Source organism: Scomber scombrus, chromosome 14 (genome assembly GCF_963691925.1).
Source record: "Scomber scombrus chromosome 14, fScoSco1.1, whole genome shotgun sequence".
Lineage (NCBI taxonomy): Eukaryota > Metazoa > Chordata > Actinopteri > Scombriformes > Scombridae > Scomber > Scomber scombrus.
The window spans coordinates 29107465-29121055 of NC_084983.1; the positions used below are offsets into that span (position 1 = coordinate 29107465).

At 45.5% G+C, this 13591-nt stretch overlaps 1 protein-coding gene across 1 annotated transcript; it reads left to right on the plus strand.

Annotated features, from left to right (window-relative positions):
* Positions 1-6313: 6313 nt before the first annotated feature.
* Positions 6314-7267, plus strand: LOC133993617 (odorant receptor 131-2-like). The gene has a single exon (XM_062432604.1). It carries the CDS (start codon positions 6314-6316, stop codon positions 7265-7267), a length of 954 nt encoding a protein of 317 aa, XP_062288588.1.
* The last annotated feature ends 6324 nt before the right edge of the window (positions 7268-13591 follow it).

A 13591-nucleotide genomic window follows, 5' to 3' on the forward strand; every position in this document is an offset into this window, starting at 1 on the left:
GTTCGCCAATATCCACATGAGCTTAAGACGGTCTATAGCCACCTGCTCAGGCTTGCCTCCCATATCCACAATGATGTTCTTAGACCCCCCCACCAGGACATGGAAAGGCCCATCGTAGGGGGGCCGCAGCGGGGTACGATGGCCCTCATGGCGGATGAAGCCATACTTGGCTGAAGGTAAATCCTTGGGAACGTAGGACTGGGGGAGGCCATGGTGAGACGTTGGAATGGGAACGAAAGCGTCGGCAATGTCCTGGGACACAGCACAATGGGAGGCAACCGACCACGGGGCCATGTCATCTGGAAGAAACTCCCCCGGGACGCACAGAGGCTGGCCGTACACCAGCTCGGTCGAACAGGCCTGAAGATCTTCCTTGGGGGCGGAGCGAAGGCCAAGCATAACCCATGGGAGGCAGTCAGCCAGGGAGGGTGGCCCGTTTCGATACACCGTCCGACCTCTCCTCGGACCAAGGTCCGCAGTTCACATCGGAGCTTTGGACTGCGGTCGCCAAGGTCCTGGGGATGAAGGTCCACCGTACCACGGCCTATAACCCACAGAGCAACGGACTTTGCAAGCGGTTTCATTGTGACATGAAAGCTGCGCTCAGGGCCAGCCTTAAGGGCAGCGACCATGACATTGCCGACGCTTTCGTTCCCATTCCAACGTCTCACCATGGCCTCCCCCAGTCCTACGTTCCCAAGGATTTACCGTCAGCCAAGTATGTCTTCATCCGCCATGAGGGCCATCGTACCCCGCTGCGGCCCCCCTACGATGGGCCTTTCCATGTCCTGGTGGGGGGGTCTAAGAACATCATTGTGGATATGGGAGGAAAGCCTGAGCGGGTGGCTATAGACCGTCTCAAGCTCATGTGGATATTGGCGAACCGCTTCAGTGGTCAACGAAAGCCGTGAACCGCCGGCCCTCCAACAGGAATCAGAAATGACAGGTGGCGAGGAAAAGACCCAGGAGCTCTCTGCCAAAGTGTTGTATTTCCTCTCGTTGTCACGGAGCTTCCTGCTGAAAAAGGCCAGCGGCTGACAGGCTCCGCCCACCCACTGCTCACACACAGCCCCACGGCGTAATCAGAGGCGTCCGTAGTAAGAGCAACTGGGGCGGTTGGAGACGGGTGCGCCAGCAGAGCAGCGTTGGCCAGCGCGGTTTTGGCAGCATCAAAAGCGTCAGTCATCTCTGGGGACCAAACCAACTCGTCCGCCGGCCTCCTACCCCGCAAGGCGTCGTACAAGGGTCGCATGAGTTGGGCCGCATGGGGGAGGAAACGGTTGTAGAAATTCACCATGCCCAGGAACTCCTGCAGGGACTTCACAGTGGGTGTGCGTGGGAAACTGGCGACAGTGTCCACCTTGGCAGGGAGGGGGATGGCCCCCTGCGGGGTGACGTAGTGGAGGAAAGTGATGGATGACCGGGCCAAATTTGGCCGGGTTGTTGATGAGACAGTGCTCACTGAGCAGCGAACAGCTGCCGGAGATGCGTCAGGTGGTCTTCTGCGGACGCGCTGGCCAAGAGAATGTCGTCCAAGTAAACAAACAAGAACGGCATGTCTCGCAGTCCATGAGGCGCTGAAATGTCTGCGCTGCACCCTTGAGGCCGAAAGGCATCCTTAGGAATTTGAAAAGGCCAAAGGGTGTGATGACTGCTGTTTTGGGGACATCCTGCGGGTGGACGGGCACCTGGTGGTAACCATGCACCAGGTCCACCTTCGAAAAGATGGTGGCGTCGGCTAGGTGGGCGGAGAAGTCCTGTTTGTGCGGCACTGGGTACCGGTCGGGTGCGGTGGCGTTGGTCAGGCGACGGAAATCACCACAGGGGCGCCAACCGCCATCAGCCTTGGTCACCATGTGCAGGGGGGATGCCAATGGACTGTTGGAGCGGCGCACGATGCCGAGGTGCTCCATGGTGGTCCTCCCTGGCAATCGCAAGCTTGTCAGAGTCGAGGCGCTGGGCTCATGCATAGACTGGGGGGGCCGACAGTGGTGATGTAGTGCTCCACGCCATACTTAGCCACCGCCGATGAAAACGTGGGCGTGGTGAGGTCAGGGAACTCGGCGAGCAGGCGTTAATACAGGTCCCCGGTGGCAAGCGTGTTCGACAGACAAAGCGCCCCCACCCCTCCCAGCGTGCAGGGTTACGAAGCAAAAGAGAGGGCGTCGATCAGGCTGCAGTTCGTAACATCCACCAACAGTCTGTAAGCGCAGAGGAAATCTGCCCCCAGGAGTGACGTAGACATGGCGGCCATGACGAAATCCCAGCCGAAATGCCGTCCGCTGAAACACACTTCATGGCCAGCGCCCATAGCTGCTAATGAGCGACAGCCCTGGCTTTTCCCTGGGCTCCAAAACTGCATGGCTTGCGACACTGCTTGGCCTTGGCCCCAAACCTGGAATGGTAATAACACCACCCGTCCTCACGCTGTCGGCGGGCCGTCACAGCAGCTGTGGTGTCCGGGTCGTCCTCCGGGGGTGGGAGTGGGGCAGACGTGTGCTGGGGGGGCAGCAGCGCATGGACAAACTGCTGCCGGTTGGCGAGGAAAATCCTGTTTGCCTCCACAGCCAGCGTCCGGTAGTCTCTGGAGGAAAGGAGGGGGGAGCTGGCTAGTGCGGTGCGCATGGGTGCTGGAAGCTGCTGCAGGAAAATGTGGGCGAAGAGATATGAGGGATCCACCGTGCTCAGCACAGCCAGCATCCTCTCCATTAACTCCGACGGCTTGCTATCACCAAGGTCATTGGAAATACTTTGTAACGTCCTGTGTTATTCCCCTTAGCTGGAACTGGGCTTCGATGTGTTGAAACCACGACTGTGGGTTGTGCTGCCAAAAGTCCGGTAACTTGATGGTGGCAGCGTAGATAGCACCGACATTAGCCGCACCGCTAGCAGCGGCATTTTCACCACCGTCGTTGTGTGACAAAACACAGCAGTATCCAACTCGCGTCGGGGTCACCAATGTGGAGTGTAATAAGTGAGGAGACAAGAGACGGAGATGCGTCGAGTCAGCTTTACTATCCACTTTTTATATTTATGCAACACAGTACAGCGAGTGAGGTGACACTGCCACAACAACGTAAACCCGGAAGTAGTACCCCGTAAAAGTCTCCCTTAAAGGTACCGTCTCTTGGTGAATGTCTCTTTCAGTGTTCATTGCGGGTCACCACAAAACTTTATTTTAGAGGGGTTTTCAGGCCCGTTGTTGACTTGGTGTGACCTTATTCTCAATCACCAATTACGTGCATTACCAAAAACTTTGAAAAGGGCAATTTGGAAGGAATTGGAACTCATTACAACCCTGTGTGCATTTAAACCACCAACCTTCCATTTGAAAGCACTACGCACTAATATATTGCACCACAAAAACATCTGTGGCCTGTTGTTAAGTTGGTGTAGTCTATATTTTCAATCTCCAATTACCTGCATTACCATAAACTTTGAAACGTGCAGTATGGCAGAAATTGGATCTCATTACAACCCTTGGATGGGCTTGAACCACCAGCTTTTGATTTAACAATACAACATGCTAACCTATAGTACCATATGGCGCTTTTCCACTATAGTTCTAGCACGACTCGACTCGACTTGACTCGTTTTTTTTGCGTCTCCATCAGGGATAGTACCTGGTACCTGGTACTTTTTTAGCACCTGCTCTGCCAAGGTTCCAAGCGAGCCGATCCGATACCAAATGTGACGTCAAAAGACTGCCGGCCACTGATTGGTCAGAGAGTCACTGGAAGAGTCATGAGCCGTCCGACACAAGAATCAAACCCAGCATTTTTAAATATCGGTCACAGCGTTACAGCCATACGGCTCAATTTTCTTGCTCTCGAAGGGAAATATTGCAGATAATAGAACTTAATACGACCCTGAGCTCAAACCACAACAGAACGTGCTAACAACAGAGACATCTCTGACATGTTGTTGAGTTGGTGTGGCCTATTTTTTCAATCCCCAATTATGTGTATTGCCAAAAATGACCCAAGCTGGGGTTGAACCAACAACCATTTTTTTAACAACACAACTCACTAACATATCGCACCATAGAGGCATCTCTATGTAATTGTCAAGTTGGTGTGGCCTATATTTTTAATCCTCAGTTACGTGAATTATGAAAAACTTGTAAAAGGGCTATATGGCAGAAATTGGAACCCACTCCAACTTTGGGTGGGCTCGAACCACCAAACTTTTGTTTCACAGCACTCTCTAACACACTGCACCACAGAGACATCTCTGACATGTATTAAAATCCCTCTCTTCACCTGCAAAGCCCTTAATGGTCAACCACCATCATATCTTAAAGAGATCATAATCAGAGCTGTTCACAAGTCATTTTTTACAAGTCCAAGTCAAGTCTCAAGTCTTTGAGCTAGAGTCCAAGTCAAGTCTCAAGTCTTTGAGGGTCAAGTCCAAGTCAAGTCTCAAGTCTCTGGTCAAGAGTCCGAGTCAAGTCTCAAGTCTCTCGCCAACACTAAATCAAATTCAAATTCTGACCTTAGAGCTGTACAATCCTTCATCCTGATCAGTTAGCCTTGCGAGCACCTGCCCATGTCTGTTTTTGTGGTGTTTTAACTGTCTGCTGTCACTGAAGTTTGTATGTATGTATCTGTTTGTATGTTGAGATGCCCTCTCCTGAAACTGTTACCAAATCTACCTACGGCTATTACCTTGACCTAGACCTTGATATAGGACAGTATGAAAATGTATCAATTGTAGGTTCACTATAGAGAATCTACTGCAATGTGATGTGAAGAAACATACACTAAGAATTATTTCAATTCCATAACTGTATTTTCTTCAACAAAAAAATAATTATTTTAACAATGTTGTAAAATATAACAAAACGAACAAAACATGAACATCACAGAAACACTGCACTGCAGTTTAACACTGTGGTACAAACACACCTTTTATCTGCTGCTTAACACAACACACAGCAGGGAATGTGTGGGAATATTATAAAATATATATATATAAAATGACCATAGTTAACGCAACGTTGTGTTTTTTAATAATTAGTAGCGGAGCCACTAAGTTAGTGGCACTAAATAACGGAGTTGCGGTGGTTTCCTGTCTGAGCTTTCAAAATAAAACCTTTGCTATTGTGCGCTTCTTATTATTATTAACAAACAAATTTGGGGCTTGTCAATTACGGGAGAAATGACGGGAGGGCGTCGGGAGATGGTTTCGAAATATGGGAGAACCAGGGAAAAACGGGAGTGTGAAGGCATTGTATCCAAACGTAATGATCTGAGGCACTCCTGCTGAACTTGTCGCACTCGCCATTGTCAATGTTTAATACTGAAGATGCACGCTTCACACACGGCGTATGCGCGTGGCATGTCGTTGGTGTTTACATCTACTGTAGCTCAGAGCCAGAGATCATACAAAAAGATGAATGACAGATAAATAATGAGAATAATAATAATAACATGAAATAAAAGTTGTTCGCGAGTCTCAAGCCTCGAGTCGAAGTCAAGTCTGAAGTCTTTTGAGGTCGAGTCCAAGTCGAGTCTGAAGTCACAGTTTAGTGAGACTTAAGTGCAACTCGAGTCCGAGTCGCGAGTCCGAGTCCCCAGCTCTGATCATAATACCCTATTACCCCGCTAGAACACAGTGCTCCCAGAATGCAGGTTTGCTTGTTGTTCCTATAGTCTCCATAAGTACAATGGGGGCAAAGCCTTCAGTTATCAGGCTCCTCTCCCGTGGAACCATCTCCCAGATTCGGTCTGAGGGACAGACACCCTTTAAATATTTAAGAGCAGGCTTTCATTTATTTATACTTTCCTTTTTGATAAAGACATGCTGTTATAGGCCTTGACTGTAGTGTACTAACACATGAGCAAAAAACCAAGGAAGGAAGATGCCAACCTGATAACCTCAGTGGAGCATTTATATATAATCAATATAACCAACACTACATTGCCCCATAATTACTCCATGTTTGATAGATGCTGCTGACATGATGACATGCATAAGTGTATTGATGATGGTATTACATCAGTCATGAATAATTTGTTAACAATGCTGACATGTGATTGTGTTATGTGAAGTGGGTGTGAAGACAAAGCTTATAAACAATATGTGAGGGAAGACAAACCCTGCAGACCAGCTCTGCTCATGGGGAAATAAGCATATTCTCTAACCTAACAAGTATGTGGATGAATTTGGATTTTGCATGTGAACTCAGTGGCATTCTCTTGTCTAAAGATGATATATCTTCACTGTGCTAGGAATGGAAAAAGGAATACTTGTTTTTGCAGTCCTCATCAACAGATTAATATTTTGTATGTCTGTTAGATGCTCTTTTAAAATGTCAAATGCTTCTCAGTCTCAGACCACCACCACTATTGGACGGGGGTTATTAGAAAGAGCAATATTTTCCACTCTGACTACCGTACCATGCTGTGTGTTCCTCTTAATTAATGTGATCATGCTTTTCACCTTGAGGAGTAAATCTGTGTTTTGTGAAACTTCTCGTTACATTCTTCTGTATAACCTCCTTTTTGCAGACACTGTACTGCTGGCACTGAGCCAGTTATTGTACATAATTGCTGCTTTTAGAGTAAGGCTGACATATCCCATATGTGGTTTTCTTGTCATGCTCACCAATGTTATAACTGAAATCTCTCCCCTCACGCTGGTAGTGATGTCTCTGGAGAGGTATGTAGCCGTGTGCTACCCACTGAGGCACGCTACCATCATCACCACCAGAAACACAGAGGTGGCGATCGGTGTAGTTTGGACATTCTGTTCTCTAAATGTTTTCATCCAAGTTCTTTTGCTGTTAGAATTTCCATTTGACGACCTGGAGAGTGAACAAATGAAAGGTTTTTGTGCTAAAGAAAACATGCTGCTTGGTCCAATGTCTGATCATTATAACAAAGCCTACACTTATTTTGTGTTTATATCAGCTAGTGTAGCAATCATTTCCTCTTATATTGGTGTGATGATAGCAGCCAGGTCAGCCTCCACAGACAAAGCTTCAGCTGGTAAAGCTCGTAATACATTGCTGCTGCATCTGGTGCAGCTGGGCCTCAGTCTCTCCTCAACTATACACAACCCATTTCTCATAGTTATCTCAAAGGTCTTAGACTTGACAGTATTCATACGAATTCAAATTGTTGTTTATGTGTGTATTGTCATCTTTCCCAGATGTCTAAGTGCTCTCATCTATGGTATCAGAGACCAAACCATCAGACCCATCCTTGTATACCATTTATGCTGTAGACTGAAACTGAGAGCCAAGGCTGAGGTCTCACCTTAAGACACATGCAATGTATCTTAAATTCTGCCTTAAAACAATACTCACATGCCCATTTTTACAGTTGTTGGTCACTGTAATCCCTTGTGATCCCTTCATAATGCAATTACATGTCAAAGGGGGACCTAGATGACACAATCTACAGTCTCCATTCTGTTGAATAATGCATTCTTTATTTTAGCTGAAGCTATTATGAGGTCTGATTTAAAATCAAGTGGCTATCTTCCAAGTTAGTCTTTAAGTACAAGATAAACAGGACAGTGGGGTGATGTAAATTGAATTTTTGTACAGAATGAGTACTGTTTGTTTTATCTCCCCCACCTCTTCCTTTGGAAACATGTTAGTACAGGATCTCTTTGAGGCCACAATAAAGAGTAGAAAAACAACATTGTTTTAACGTATATTTTGGCATATGAGAATAGTTTTAGGACCATTATTTTATTTAAATATGCAATATGGAGTTAGAAGAATTTATCTTCAAAATGTCAAATGGGATTGCTGCACTTGAAGATGTTGATGTTCGATGGAATATAAATACTTCTAAATAAAATAATCTGGTTTGCTGTTTAATCTGTAATAGATTGATATGACAATTAGAACAATGAGCAGAAGAGGAAGAACAGAGGTCATGCTGCCATTAAACAGTGAATGAAGACATCTTCATCTCAATGTTAATTTCTGGACAAGCAATGCCTCTTATTATTTCATTAATCTTACTTATAACATCTAATTTGTTTTAATAATTTGCTGTGATTGTCTGGTTAGCTATATTTTCTGCATTTACAAATCAAAAATGTACAGTAAAATATGAAGAACCAACACAGACACTGTGTACAAATCTATCTAATAAACAAAAAAAAAGTATGGTGGCGGGTATATGTTTGTGGTATTGATGTTTGTTCTTGTAACCTGTGAAGTTGTCTGTGTAATTTCTTGTGGCTGTACAGAATGTGAAAATAACTATCCTGGAAAGGACAATAATATCTATCTATCTATCTATCTATCTATCTATCTATCTATCTATCTATCTATCTATCTATCTATCTATCTAACTAACTATCTATCTATCTATCTATCTATCTATCTATCTATCTATCTATCTATCTATCTATCTATCTATCTATCTATCTATCTAACTAACTAACTAACTAACTAACTAACTAACTATCTATCTATCTATCTATCTACAAGAAAGGGATGAGCAGAGTCTATTTTCTGATCTTTCAATGTATGCAACAACATGCTGGAGATCTTCTACCAGTCCTCGGTTGTGAACGCCATCTGCAACAAACTAACTCACAAGGCCTGAATTATCACTGGTCTAAACCTTGGGATATTTTAATCAGACTTTCATTGTATACGGTATATATATTATTCACTGCCATCTTGTCTTGTGCACCTTATTATTACTCTTTTTCTGTACTACTACTATTACTGTTCTTTATGTATATATTGCACATACTGTAACTATTCAATACTTAGTGTTTGCTATGCAGACCTGAAATTCTGCCTATTAATTTATTGTCATTTGTGTGTTTTAGTCATTTTTTGTAATAAGCTATTATTATTTGTTCTTGATTATAGTTGACTAAGCTGCTGTGATGCAATAATTTCCCTTGTGGGATCAATAAAGTATATCTATATCTTCTGTCTTTCTGTCTGTGGAGGAGGAATGGACCAGGTCTATAATACGGTTCCACTGTTCATTAGATAAGTCTGTTCCCAGATCTGCTTCCCAGGCGTTTTTGATTTGGGTGGGGAGACTTTGACTGGCCGACCTCATGAATCATTTTGGACCCACAAATAACTGTCTTTCCTTTGGTTATGATGCATTGTCAAAAGGATGTCAAGCAAGGTTTCAGGGGGTCGTTGGAAAAATGAGAAAAAAATGTTTTAAAGAGAGTTAGGTAGGTGATATTTTGATGAAAGTTCAATAAAAGATAGGAAGATCCCATTTTCATGCAATTCCTTAATATTATTAATATTATTATTAACATTATTTTATCATTACTGAGAATTCTGAGTCTACTTGAACATTTGAAAAGGTGATTGTTGAGTACTGAAGCCAGAATCATGTGTGTGGGGCAGAGAGGGAGAGGCTGAACAATGCTGGGAGTTGGCCTTTAATCCTATAGGAGCAGTTGTTCCAAATCTGGTTGGCGGCCACACCCACATTCTCCTGGACACCTTAATTAACACAAAAGAATATGATATTAACCCTTAAACACACCAAAACTAACATATTTAAGATTGGCCAGGCAGGGGCAGTCAGACTGTACATGGTACAAATAAACAAATTACTACTACTAAACATACACAGTAAACATACTTTATAAATTAAGCTGATTGTGACTCTGTGTCTCCTGTCAGCTGTAGAGTCAACAATACGATATCATGTTTCAAACAAATTAATAACATTGTGAGTAAAATGAGAAGCAGTGTGCTAGTTGTGAGGAGAGTTTTAAAAGTTAATCAGTCAATCAGGGTGACCATGTTCCAAAGTAATCCACCCGCAACGGCATGTAGCATGTATGTTACTGGCCAGTGTGCCCTGTCGAGTGATGTCACGATGCAGCAAATGTGGAGTTTAGTTCAAATGTTTTGCCAAGCGACCATACTTCATTTTGCTGAGCCTTTGGCGTTGGCACTCCCACTGTGTTAAAGCATTTCAATCAGGAGAGACAAGTGAATAGAAAGATATTTATTGTAAATATGTAATGAACAAAATCTTAGTAATGACAAAGTCTTTGGCGCTTGAACTCCATGAGGAATCATCCCTGAAAGGCTGCATATATATGTAGATATATAAATCCCCCATGAAGTCCAGACACTGGTGGTGATGATTGCTGATGAGACTGAAGAGAAGATGGCAGATGGAAATAGATTGCAGATCCTGTAGAGAAGGAGGAGATGGGGAGGTGGTGGGGCGCAGGAACAGCTGTATGACAGGACTGAAGCAAAGGGAGAGAGGCACATTTAAACGGACCGCTACAGGATGATAGACTAAGGCTGAAGTGTGGCATTTTGCTATTGGTTTCTGATATTAACAGGTGACTGGCAACAATTGAGATAACGCCCTTAGACATAGAAATCTAGGTAATAGATGAGCATGCTTGAAGGAGGCAGAAGTTACCAGTTATGCCTGTATGTTTTAGTGTCTTCTGACTGAACTTTCGCTAAGCTTCATTACTCCTCAAATTAATGAGAGGTTCCTTCATGTAAAGAGTGGTGTACAATTGCAGATGGAGTAATTAGTCTATCGAACACAGATCAGTTTTGATTCTAGACAAACTCTAAATTAGCAGTCCCTCGGGAGAAAGAAAAATTCTGGGAAAATTTGTCTGCCAAGCTCACGTTGTATTTGCAGATACATCTGCTCCTCTTCCATTCACAGATTTCCACCCATCCTGTCCTATGATGGGCCAATCCCAACCATTTATCTATATGCACAGTATCCACATGCCCATGTATGGCTACACTCCATTGAAGAACCTGATTGGTTGGTGTAGGACCTGTGACTGACAGTCTGCAGAAGTCCATCCAGAACAACACACCATGAAACTCAGATTCACGAGCAAGGAAAACACTACCTATCAGATACGTTTGACAGATTTATTGAACAGATTAGCGAATGAATGAATGAATGAATGATGTATTCTTAATGCGGTGTGGGGAGGCCGGATAAGGGATCCGCCGCAGCGCCCGGGCAGCGACGAACCCCCAAAAACCTCCATCTATTTGAGACGTGCTTGTGCGGATCTTAGGTCGTTGAGGTCTGAGCGGATGTAGCGGTGATATGTTAACGAGGCCCAACGACCCCTTGAGCAGGAGGATGGTTTCACCGTTTGGTGTGAACACCTTTCGGGGTAATCCACATGTCTGTCTACTGGAGGTTGGTGGAGGAAGGGAAGGAGTAGAATAGCCAGGTTAATGTAATTACCGTCTAATATTTGTTTCCGGATATTAGTGGGAACAGGTGAAGGACGAGAGACGAGTGAGGCGGGGGGACGCGCAGTAGGATTGGCTGTGAATAAGGTTAATCCAGCCACCGAGTGGTGAGAAGGATGTGTGGATGGTAGCACAGAATAGGCTGGCAACCCTGTGCCGGTGACGGTGGTTGATGGGAGTTGCTGCCGGTGGATCAGGTCCGCGTGGGAAGCTGGCATCCCGGTGCCGGTGACGGTGGTTGATGGGAGTTGCTGCCGGTGGATCAGGTCCGCGTGGGAGGCTGGCATCCCGGTGCCATAAGCTCCTGCCGAGGCAGCTTGCAACTGTTGGGATGAAAAGTAAATATTGAGGGTGAATACGGGGGTCAGCTAAGGTAACAGGCATCCCGGTGCCACACGACGCTGCTGTACTGGCCTGCTGAGGTTGAATTGGATAGGGTGCAGGGTGTACTGGCAGCCCGGTGCCAGCAGCCGCTGCAGAAGCCAGGAGGTAGGCTGGGTGTGAAGAGACGACGGGGATTCCTGGCAACCCGGTGTCAGGTTCCCTCTCCCCAGCTGATTGTGTTGGAGCACTCTTCCTTCTCCGGCATGCCGTCTGAGTAGTGGATGATTTGACCTACGAATAAATTACCTCTCTAGGCGGGGTTCCGATGTCACGTCGAGCGGCGGCGTGCGTGGTGACGTCACCCGGAAGGACGCCGGTGTTGGAGCAGCTGCGGGAGCAGCAAGCAGCCATGAGGCTATCAAAAAGTTTGGCTTTATTGTCGGTGCGCTGGAAGTGGATTCCCCTCTCCCGCATTACCTTGTGGAGGGTCACCACGGTCCAGTCCGAGATCTTGGAAGGAAGCTGGCTGGTAGGGGACCTTGGTGGAGCATGGTGGCGGGTCGAGCGGCGGCGGGTAGAAACGCCGGCATCGGATCGAAGTTGGAGGGCTGGAACCTCGCAGGTGAAGGAGTTGGATAACTGCGGCTACCTCGGGATGAAGCCCTCGACATGCCGCGTCCTCTTTTGGCTGGTGGAGGAGATGTACCGGGAGAGGTGGAAGAATCAGCAGATGAGCTGTAGTCCCGTAAGTTGAGGAGAGAAGACCCGGGTAGGATGGAGACCACCGAGGACATGGAGCCTGCAGGGACCAGCCGCCGTCTTGGCTGGTGTAGGAGCAAAGATGGAGCGGTCTCAGGCACCGAAAGTACTGGGGACATGGCGGCTTCTTCGGACAGTTGAGGACCTTGGCTTTGGGTGCGTGGTGACCCGTCGAAGATGTCATCATCGGAGGGAGAAAGGGAGATGAAATCCATGGCTGGTACAGGTGAGTCGCTGGTTGAGTAAAGTGTTGCTGTTCGAAACGTGAATACGAGAGCGAAAGCGAACTTGAAAACGAGAGCGAAGAGGGAGCAAAGGGTTAGGTCTGTTTATATAGGAGCAGCAGGGGGTTTAATTGGTGTGTTTTCCCGCTCCTGAAACTACGCTTATCAAGCTTCGATAAAACTGTCTAATTAGGCATTGCTAATAAAATATGGATCAAGATTCTGTTAATGTGTTTCTTTTTTCCAACGGCATGTTTTCAGGTAATATTTAGTGTGCTAATTTTAGCTGAAACATGAGAAAGCAGGCTGATATTTTTTCCTTCTTGAAAATGGACAAAGCACTACTCAAATTGCATGTGTTGCTCAGCACAAATTCACACGTGTCATTGCTGTGATTAGTTGTATTGTATATCTATGCAATTGCATCCAGAGGTATTTTGGTCTGTCCATGTCGATAAAGCACCATAAATCAAAAGTGTGAAAAGTAAGAGGTTCAAAATAAAAGCCTATGAGTAATGCATTTCTGAATTAACATTCAAAAGAATAATGTAGACACATCACCAATGAATAATAATTGGCCCATTTTAAATAAAATAATGAAAAGAGCTTTTTTTCAACAGCTGAACAAATTCTTCGCACCAAACAGCTGATTTGGGGTCTTCCATTCAGGATTTTGACCACACTGAAGCACTGAGACACCTCTTGTTAAGGTCTTCAATGAGATACACTTAAACACAGACAGTGGCAGACTGATTCATATCCACCTTACTGAGGGCTGGACAGGGCTTCTGTAGTAAAACTTTCGGCAACAGAATATACAATGACTAGAGTATTGAGAGAGAAATGTAAAGGATTACATCACCCATCAGTGTTCAACATTACTGTCTAGTTACTATACTTACATGTCATGGTATCACATGATGTGGGAATAAGGATTGAGATCTTAAAATACATATAAGGCCAGGCAAACCCTGCAGACCTGTTCCACCCACATGGAACAAGCACAGCCTCTAACCTGCTAACTGTCGGCACAGGGAACATGTATGTGAATCATTTTCTATTTTGCATGTGA